This window comes from Euprymna scolopes, chromosome 28 (assembly GCF_053919585.1).
Source record: "Euprymna scolopes isolate OS-2025 chromosome 28, ASM5391958v1, whole genome shotgun sequence".
NCBI lineage: Eukaryota > Metazoa > Mollusca > Cephalopoda > Sepiida > Sepiolidae > Euprymna > Euprymna scolopes.
Window position 1 is genome coordinate 13,925,673 of NC_136509.1, and position 11,458 is coordinate 13,937,130.

At 36.5% G+C, this 11,458-nt stretch overlaps 1 protein-coding gene across 1 annotated transcript in view; it reads left to right on the forward strand.

The window, feature by feature from the left end:
• LOC145249478 (dynein regulatory complex subunit 3-like) overlaps positions 1-11,458 on the forward strand; it is a 112,383-nt gene that overhangs the window by 90,714 nt on the left and 10,211 nt on the right. Inside the window, exon 9 of the mRNA XM_080111071.1 lies at positions 1,560-1,691. Within this exon, the coding sequence (XP_079967197.1) occupies positions 1,560-1,691 (132 nt within the window). The remainder of the gene's footprint in view (positions 1-1,559; positions 1,692-11,458) is intronic.

The window sequence follows — 11,458 nt, forward strand, 5'->3', positions numbered from 1 at the left end:
GCAAAGCAGAGAGGTGGGCGACTTTTCTCTCGAGTGGATTTCAAAAATCTTAGCTCCAAACTGAAAAACTTATGGGTGCAATGGCTTTAATAGTCGTGGACGACATGGGTTTGGAGTTTGTTCGATCCCCCTCTCAACCAATCATCTTGCTTCATCCCTGAATGGGGCCTTCTCCAGTTGGTTAATTAGCCAACCAACCCCTTGCATAATAATTAGGGATCTTTTTCACAGAATTGTGTGAATGATGATTTTCCCATAACAATAAAGGTCAATGCGCTGACCTCGGGTAACAGATGAAGACACAACATCTCCAGTTTTGTTTTCTCCAATTTTACACATGGGCTAAGCAAACTATGCGTCATTATCGACTTGAAGTCGTTTCTGTATTTGATATATAATTTATATCAGGTTACCTGCTGCTGTCCGGGGATAGCCCCTATAAAAAAAGTCTCAATCCAGTGCTAATTTCACCCTTTTAATATTGCCATTCTGCTCCCCTCTTAGGGGTTGGGTTACACACACACACACACACACACACACACATATATATAAGTGAAAATGTGTGTGTGTGTGCGTGAGGACACTTCTCAACCTATATAGTCAACGAATTTTTGATTTACAGATTTGAAATTTGGTATATAGAGTATTCAGATATGTGGAAAACTTTTTAATCAGTTTTCATCTGGAAAAAAAGGCTGGTAAAGGATCAAAATTGTAAAATTGGTCTTTGAATTTTTTTCTGTTTGTCAATCGTTTCACGACTGCACTTGCATGAATCGTTAAATCATTAGAGTTCTGGTTCTTTTTTTTTTGGAACCTGTCTAAGAGCGAGAGACTAGTGATTGATGCACCAGCCCAGATGTGGCAGCAATATTCTGTGCATGGGTTGATGGACAATGGCTTTGTAATGATTTTGTGTCACTTCATCTTTATTAAAAACGATAATAACTAATATTAACATAGAAATTAACATTTCTTCCAGATCATGGCTGACAAAACAAGAACAATCATCCTCTGAGAATGGTCAAAACAAATACTTTGATTTCACCAGAATTGCTGTAAACTCCTGTGTTAGGTTTAATGAAGTCTGTATACATAAAGGGAAGTGGCACTATGTTGCCTTGATCAAGTACAAAATCGATTTTACAATCTAGTGGGAAATGATGTTTTCTCTTCCCTACTTCATCTTTTCCCACAGGAGAAACATTGCTGGTATTTCTCTGCTCTATCAACATTTTTATTGGAGGTGCTTGACCGAGTTCTCTGGTTCTTTCCTATAAACCATTCACAGCAAGAACTCCTCTGGATACCACCGCTGCAAAGTACTTTCCTTTATTTGTTGATACACCGAAAACCAATAAGTGGAGTTTCTTTCTTAGAACTTCCCGTCTGTTGAACACATTACCACGGCACTACTTCCCTGCTGACTAAAACAGTCATTTTCAATTCTAACAACTACAGGTTTCTATTATGAATGCCTTTACACTGAATATGTACGTTTTAATGCAGTAAACTCTAATTTGGTTAAACCTTTTGTCTTTCATCTGTTATTCTTACAGGTTACCGAAGAACTGAACGAAATCACGGATGAAAATATCTTCGACACAAAAGTGAGCGAATATAATACAAAGGTGGATGAAATACGGGATAAATTGTTGATGTACGAAATCCAGCTGGTCGATCAACTGGAGGTAACAATAAATCTGCCGTTTGTATTTTTTTTTTCAATTTTATTATCATTTCATTAAATCTGAATATTGAATGCCAGACATTTATTTTTTATAATTGAGTCACAACTTATCAAGGCCCGAAAGCCACTCGAGGATAAGGGTTAATGAGTGTACAGTGGTCAAAGGAAACATGTCGTAGTAATCGTTAGTAGTGGAAATTTGGTAAATTGAATTACATAAGAGGATGTCTCATCAAGAATTTGGTCACATTGGACTTGAAGACAACCATATTGGAAAGCAGGAAAATGGAACAGAGTTCCACAGTCGTGTGGTTCTAAAAGATAAGCTTTGTTCATAGAATCTAAGTTTAGGTTTAGGCACAGATAAAGAGTGGAGAAAATTATTGATAGTGGTTTCAGCTAGACGAGTGTTTTTCATGAAAGTCAGGCCAGGCGGGACCATAGATTGGAGCTCAGATGAGCACCTGCCATGAAAGTAATGATAAAGCAGAGACAAGTTCGCAACTTCTGTGAGAAAGAGGTTGAAGGGAAGAGAAAAGGCCTCCCCCATTAGGCTACGAAGTCTATTTTGAACTCTGTCAAGGCAGGATAAGCCACTTTCATTTCTGTGTCGACTCCTATGATTCTTAACTTAATCATGATTGAGTTGACAATTTTGTGATTGACATCGATAAATTTGAATGCTTTTCACTTCCTGTGGCGTCATAGCGTAGTGGTAAGATATCAGGTTTTCTTTCACTTTCTTTTCCGCCTTCATGTCATGGGTTCAAACCCACCTATTAACACTTTTTTTTCTCTCAACACACACCTTCAAACACCCCGGGTAACGCCGGGTACCCCCACTAGTATTTTTTAAAAACTCTTTTTCACAACAAAAACAAGGCATATTGCCACTTGGATGTAAAAGGAATCATGTCTGGCAAGGTGTTAGGTAATAGCTGAGCAACGCCAGGTAGAAGCATTCAATTATCTGTAATCTGTCTATCTATCTATCTATCTATCTATCTATCTATCTAGTGGAATAAACAACACAGATTAAATCATGGGAAACAATAAGCCGAACGAGCATGCAAGTGCAGAAAGAGTCAAAGAGTCATGTTGTGACATGTATCAAACTGGTTGGCTGGTGAATTGCACCGGAACTATGCAAGCGGAGACCGGACGTGACATGCCAGGTGTTCCGGTTTGAGTAAGTTTAGTTGAGTTTGGCCATACTGCAGAGAAGTAATGCCTGGAAGTGAAATAAACCGATTTATAAAAACATACATCGTCTTGTGTGTCTTGCATGCTTGCTTGTTATAGCAGAATCCAGCTCCCCAAGACATTGGTGAATCCCTCAGGTAGCGGCCAAAAGACAGAAGCGGCCAGCAGCAGACAGGTATGTCGTCATATTATATGTTTGACACACACATGCACACACCCACGACCACTAGACGAGTCACAGGTCATCAAGTAAATAGAGATTAAGGGATCTGAGGAAAATAGTCGGTTAAATACACCATTAGATAAGCAATACACAACAAGGGGACTGTAGGGAGTTGAGCAGCAAGATATCTGTTTACATTACATTTAAACTTCTGCATGTCAGTACAGGAAGCAGGAAACAAGGAGGGAATTAAAAAATCTAACGGTCTGAGGGAAGAAACTATTAGAGTAGAAGGCTTTCCAGTGTCTAGAGACTTCAACATTGAAGGGATTTCTTGAATTGGAAACCGTGTTTAATTTCAGAAGCGTTTCCAATGGTTAGTTGTTCTATACAAGTCCTGGAGATGAAGGATTCTCGGTGGGCAGCTGTTCTGTACAGGTTCTGGACTTTATAATTTTGCAACCAAAGAGCAAAACATCCTTCTCATGTTCACAAAAAAAATTATGTGCTGGAGTGCTAAGAGAGATTTAATTTTTATGGGGCAATTCTGGTTTCGGATTGGTTGATAGCAGAACATGAATTAATTTGATTCGTCAGTTCCTATCAGCAGCGTTTGTAAATAGAATCTCCCAACTCTGAGGGAGTATACTCCCATTATATATCAAAAATATTTCAACAGGGTGGGATTTTGTGGCTTATTGTGTAAATTGAGAGTATGTACTTTGAGGAGTTACAAGTGCAATGAGTTCATCAAAGCACATTCTATTAAAGTACTTGTCGAACAGGCACATGGATGCAACATTATAGTGATGGGACAGAGGTTGGAACTTAAATTGAATTTACAAAATTCCTATTTAAAAATCAAACATGATCAGAAAAAAGATGAAAGTAAAATGGCTTCTGGGCAACACCATGTTGTTATAGTTAATAAATTATACAAATTCTTGATGTTTGTCCTTGTCGAATATCCCCATAAAAATAAAGAAAAACCTGCATAATGTATGTATCCATGAGGCAAAGAAAATATTGTACACCAAAAATTACATTAATTGATCAAATAGTTTTATTTTTAAATAAGAAAATCAAATTTTATGGCTAAACTATGAGTGACGATCTTGCGACGCCATCTTGAAAACAGGCTGAAGGAACAAAGGAGATAACTCCAAAGTAAAATTTTTAGAAGCCATTCCTGACATGAGGTGTGTGTGTGGGGGGGGGGTATTGGAAAATCTTAAATTCGCTTAAAAATGGTTTTGTTTGGAAAAATATAAATACTTGATTTATTTATTTGATTTTTGGTGTATGATATTACCCCGATTTGACCTTTCAAAACTCTACCAAACTCCTCCATCAATTTTGGGTCTAAACACTTAAAATTTTAGATGGAGGTTACTTTGACATGGATTAAACTTTTTCATTTGATTTGAGCCCAAAACAACAAATGTTGAGGAGTCAAAATTGGGGTCAAAGTTAAAAAATATTTGACATCTGCAGTCTCTACTAAATTACTCAGCCAATTTTGGTCTAAATATTTGAAAATTTACAGTGTTTCCAGATAAAGGGCAAGTTTTTAAATCGATTTTTGGCCGAAAATTTGGCTGCCAAAAGGTCAAAGTTGAAAGAGTTGACCTTTGCAGACTCTACTAAACTCCACCCCAATTTTGAATCTAAACACTTGAAATTACCCCTCTCCAGTTTTTCCTCTTTTCTTTCTCTCCCCTTCTTTCTCTCCCCTTCTTTCTCTCCCCCTCTTTCTCTCCCTTTGACCATTATAGGATACAAACCGACCAGATTTCAAACAAAATTAACTAATAATACTTAACAATATAATTGGATTATCTCCCTTCATTTTATCCTACTTAACAATATGAAAAGATTTTTCAAGTAGAATAACAATGAATCTTAAAACATTAAATAGATTAGAATACTTCACCCGTAATATTATACAAGGATTTTTATATATATCTTTAATACACCCATTTTATTTACTCTTATATTCAATTAAACTTTGAAACTAAAAGGGTCTTAAATCCAAGCAAAAATATAACGATAATCTATAAACATTACCTGCCACTAATACGAAACTAAAACTAACCGTAACATTTTTGCAAGGCTGTTACGGCCATAATATCGAAACAAAAATTTTAAAAATTAAGTATTGGGTAACAAAGAAATAAGATCTAATTTAGGAACCCAACGAAGGGGATATATATTAAAAAAACTTTTTTAAATGGCTTAGGGCTCTCTGTAGCAACTTGTCATGACTCTGCTCTTAAATAAGGATACGAAAATTAGGCGATATATTAATATTTAAACGGGATTTTCCGTAACCACAACAAAGGTAGATGTTTCTCACATGCCTTTCTAGCTAGGGATTTCCCCTTCCTTCCTTCTCTTCAAAAAATGCTCCATTGCCAAAAGTGTGCTTATTAATAAAGTTTGAAGAAATTCTGGTTTTGAAAATTTTCAAACAACATAATGCTTGAAATTGTCGAACTGGACATGGAAACAATTGTAACATAAATTGAAATACACTTTTTGTTGCCACCAACACCTTGTTTTGAAGTCTTGTTTTTGCTTACACAGTATATTAATGCTCAATTATAAAATTTGATAATTTTGTAGCTTACTCTTTAAGTCAACTATTTTTGGCGTAAAGCTCATTGGTATATGAAAATTTACTGAATTTCACGAACTCAGTATAATTACATATATATATACATATGCATATATATATATATATATATATATATATATATATATATAATCGCGTTGACACACTGGTTCCCATGTCAGATTACCGAAGTTAAGCAATATTGAGTCTGGCTAGTACCAGATGAGTGACTATTTGGGAATTATGAGTGCTGCATGTTCTATCAACAAACAAAATTGCTTTGTTTACAAAAAATAAACGAAATACTTCAATGTGCATAATGTGGAATGGCTGACCCACTCAACCAAGACAGATGACGAGGGGAGGTTCTGTCATGATTTTGCCTATGACCTCACTCAGATTGTTCACGAACCCACCCGTGTGCCCGATACTACCGGTCAGTATGCAAGCCTTCTAAACCTTTTTCTCACAACTTCCCCTGAGCTATGTTCATGTTCCGTTCTATCTCCTCTGGGATCTTCCAACCACTCCGTTGTATCAGTTAAGATAAAAATGAAATGCAATAAGTCTTCAGACGTACCTCTCCACCATACTTTATATCGATACTCTATGGCTGACTGGGATAGCTTCCGTACATTTATATCTGATCTACCTCTGCATTCCATATTTAAAAAGGATGTGTCCTCTATAGTATCAGACCTGACCGAATGATTAATTGTAGGCATAGATCGATTCATACCATCCAAAAAATTCTAAAAACAGCCTATCCTGCCTTGACAGAGGACAAAATAGACTTTGTGGCTTAGTGGGGGATCTCCTTTTCTCCTTTTCTCTTCTCTGCAACCTCTCTTCTACAAAAGAGACGTTGCAAGCCTTTCTTTGTTTTATCATTATTTCCATGGCAAGTGCTCGTCTGAGCTCCAATCTCTGGTCCCCCCCTCGCCAATCTTTCACAATAAACACCCGTCTAGCTGAAACCACTGTCAATAATTTTCCCCACTCTTTATCTGTGCCTAAATCAAAACGTAGATTCCATGAACAAAGCTTCTTTCTTAGAAGTGCACGCCTGTGGAACTCTGTTCCGCTTGCCTGTTTCCCACCTGATTACAACTTGGATGTCTTCAAGTCCAACATAAACAAATTCCTGATGAACCGCCCCCTTAAGTAAGACACTTTATCAAATCTCCAATACTAACGATTACTACGATACTATCCCATTGTTTAATGTACACGCAATAACCCTTATCCTCGAGTAGCTTCCGAGCCTTGATAAGTGGTGACTACCATGTAAAAAAAAAAAAAAAAAAAAGGTAAAGCCTTTAAACTGTCGAATAAAAATTCACGGCTTTAAAATTCTTAGCAAATTCTCATTTAATTAAAAGATTGAAAGCTTTGTGAGCTTTTCATTTTTTTGGTTTTCGGGCCAAGATCACATAATTCTTGTTTATTACTTATTTGTTGCGTTATTGGACCAACAGTATCGTGTTATTTATTTCTTACATTTTCTGTGAATTTTATTCAAGTACGCATAGAAAAATAAAAGAATTATTAATGTTATTACATTTTAGTAAGAAAGATAATGAATTAGTAATTTGCTCTTACTAAAATAATAATCGCGAAATACATCTTTTCTGGTAATAATAAAAATAAAGTTCGTTTCATTTTGTTTTCGAGTTTCCAATTCGATGTTTAAGTTTGATAGACACAGACCATTTTTTTAGCAGCGATTTGGCCAGGGTATTTTGATATCGACATTTACCCATGATCGACCTACCGACACGGCAGTATCGCTCCCAACCCTTCAAATGAAAACCTGCCATGAAAAAAAAAACATGGGTACTTGTGCTATTTTGCCACCATGCTGAAATGATAACCTATTATTTTGAAAGCCATTCTTAACATGAGGAAGGGAGAGTGTTTGGTAACTATTCTGTGCTTCCACCTAACAATTTAATAAAAAGAAGATATAGTGAAATATTGAAAAACAGCAAGGTGGCAAAAGTGCATAAGCACCATGGCTTAGAAATGTAAACATGTTCGAACTACCGACACGGCAATATCCCCCCCCCCTCAAAGAGGGGGCAGTGTTTGATAACTATTCTGTGCTTCCACCTAACAATTTCATAACTAAAAAAAAAAAGATATCGTTAAGCTTGAATTTAACTTGAATAAAATATTTAAAACTAGCGAGGTAGCAAAAGTGCACAAACACCATCGTTTAGAAATGTAAACCGACCCAGCAATATTGACCCCGCCCCTCAAATAAAAACCTGGCATGAAAAATAAACATGAGTATTTGTGCTCTTTTGACACAGTGCTTAAATAATAAACAAATACATTGGTACTTGTGCTCTTCTGTCCCCCTCCCCCTGCTGAAATAATAACGTTATTATTTTGAAAGCCATTCTTAACATGGGGAGGGAAGGGTGTTTGATAACTATTCTGTGCTTCCACCTAACAATTTAATAAAAAAAAAGAGATCGTGAGGCTCAAATATAACCTGATTAAACGTTAAAAATAGTGAGGTGACGAAGGTGCACAATCAACTGAAACATGTTCACTGATATGTCGTGTATAACGCTAAGCAAGCGTTCAACAACCCCACCTGTTCTAGTTGGTGTCGATTTATAAATATGAGCTATCCGCTCATATGCAAATTATACTTAATTTGCATATCACTACATCTCTCTATAACGGAGAGGCTTTATGCGGCGAGTACTTCTTGTACTTCTTCTTGTGTCCCCCCCCCCTCCGAACATCTTCCTTTATCTTTCTCCTTTTCCTTGGAGATCTGGATCTATCACGTCTTTCCCTATAATCGCAGTGTTCCTCCTGCATATTCTGATCTTCCTCTTCTGCCTTGTTCCATTCTACTTCTTCCTCTTCTACCTCGTCTCTCTCTACTTCTTCCTCTGCAGTTTCATTCTGCAGTAACTATTCTGTTACATCAATAATGAGCCGCTCTGAAGGCATTTCCTCATCCGATTGTTCTCCTTGGGATCTTATTTGGTCAGCATGAACTAGAACATTGTTCCCATTTTCTTTATTCAATATTGCAGTATTATGTCCTTTCTGCATAATAAATTCTGCTGTCTCGGCTTCCGCATTCCTATTTCTTTTGTACCACATCTTTTCATTTGTAGCATATGACATAGTCAAAGGGGACCTTAATTGTCTGCCCATTAAGGCAGATGGACTTTCTGGCCTGCCTTCATGCGGAATTGTTCCATAACTTAGTAATAATCTTGGTAGGAAAGCATCGATTTTCTCCTTCTGTTGCACGCATGCTTTTATGCTCTTCTTTACCGTCTGGACCATCCTTTCCGCTATCCCGTTACTTTGAGGGTGGTAGGGAGGGGTCTTGTAAGGTCTGCATCCTATTTTTCTTAACCATTCATGCAAATCAGCATCCGCAAATTCTGGCGTGTTATCCGTCACCAATGTTCTCAGTATCCCATTTCTTGAAAACATTACTCTTAATATTTGTTTTATACTTTATATATTATATTTTATATAACATTTGTTAATATTTGTTTTTATCAGATACTCTCACCACTTCAGGCCAAGTTGAATATGCGTCTACTAATATTAATAATAATCCTATCTCATTGACACAGGCATGATCCATGTGTACTCTGCTCCACGGTTCTGCTTCTTGGGGCCACACATGTATTTTCTTTTGCTTGAAATTCCTGAGTTCTGTGCATTTTATGCATCTTTTTACATAGTCCTCTACGTCTCTTGAGTACCCCGGCCTACATGTTTCCAATTTTAATCTTCTTTGCGTAGCTGCTACTCCACAATGTACACCATCATGTACACTTTTTATAACCTGTCTCCTCTGTGTTTCTGGGGGAACTACCAAGTCTCCATCACATATTACCCCGTTTTCTATAGCCAGTTTGTCTTATTTCTTTGAATGGTCTTTCAGCCATTGAAGAATTTCCCCAGCGATTCTCTTTTATCCTCAACACTATTCTGTTTAACACTGGGTCATTTGTAGTTTCAGTAGCCATTTTATCTACAGATATTACATCAGTTTCTACAAGGTGCAGGAATGTCTTCAAATTCCTCGTCGTTTTTGTCCTTATCCTCTCTATAAAACCTCAGTCTAGATAAGGCATCAACGTGCGGTATCGTATTCCCTTTAACATACTCAATGTCAAAGTCAAATGCCATCAGTCTGATCGCCCAACGTAATATTCTGGACGTTGTAACTTTCGGTAGTTCTTTTCTTGGTTTGAAAATAAATTCCAGTGGTCTGTGATCATTTTTCAACATGAATTTTTTCCCATCAAGAACGGTCTTGCTCTGTCCGTTGTCCACACTATGGCTAGTGCCTCCCTTTCTATATTCGAATAATTGTGTTCAGTCGTTGTTAATCTCCTCGATAAGTACATTACAGGATGACCATCTTGTGACAAAATACAGTATACAGAATGCTCACTAGCATCAGTAGTTAGAGTTATGTCCTTCTTATGGTCAAAAATTTGTACTATTGGCTTTTTCGCCAGAATCTGTTTTAACTTTTCAAAGACTTTCTGTTGGTGTTCTAACCAAATGAAATCCACATTTTTTTTTCTTAACTTCACAAATGGTTCTGTCAGCTCGTTATATTTTGGTACATATATTCTATAAAAATTTACCAAACCCAAGAAAGACTCCAACTCTTTTTTATTTTTTGGTGTAGCCACTTTTAGAATTTTCTCTATTAGCGCTTCATCTGAAGAAATCTCTTCCTTTAATATTGAGTAACCCAAAAAATGATATTTCATTATTGTTGGTTACACACTTTTTTGCATTTACTGTCATGCCAGCGTCTCTTAGCCGGTTCAGTATATTTTCAGTTTTTTTCTTTAAATCATCTTCATTTAAATCTCCAACACACATATTGTCTTGATAACAGATGGTATTTTCAACATTTCCTATTACTTTTTCAATAGCTTTTTGAAAAATTGCACTTGCCGTTTTTATGCCATACGGCATCCTTTTTCACCTTAACAGGCCTATAGTTATTTTTATCGTCGTCACTTCTTTAAAATTTTCATCTATGGGAATATTGTGGTAAGCTGATTTTAGATCTGTCTTCGAAAATAATTTCATTAATTCCAGCAAGTTTATGTAAAGCTACTTCCACATTCGGAATAGGGTACGAGTCGGTGCAAACTTTATGGTTCACCCCTATTTTATAATCTCCACAAATTCTCAAATCACTGTCTTTTTTTTAATACCTCAATGGGTGATGCCCATTTACTTCCTTCTGAAGGGGCTGGTTCTAATAAGTCTTCTTTTATTAACTGTCGCAACTTAGCTATTACCAACGGTAATAAATGCACTGATACTTTTCTCGCTTCGTAGTAGGAGGAAACATTTTCTTTTAATTTCAGGCTAGCTTTATAATTTTTTTAATTTTCCTGTTTTTTCCATTTCTATCTCATTAATCAACTTCGTTGAATTTATTTTTGAACATCATTCCCCAATAGCCCATGCGTTTTTCGGCAACTTGTAACTATAATGAGAGAGAGAGAGAGAGAGAGAGAGAGAGAGAGAGAGAGAGAGAGAGAGAGAGAGAGAGAGAGAGAGAGAGAGATTTCTGTTCCAACAAGGCAAAAATAATCATATAAATCAAAATGGTTTATTCTCAATTTTCTACAGCCGTTTCGTAAATGAAGCAATATCAAACAAAGTTTGAACCTTTCAAATAGCAAAGAATTCTGATTGATTCAACGACCACATAAAATTCTGAAAAAACCACTTTGCTTGTGGCAATGGTCAAGTTGTTAACGAT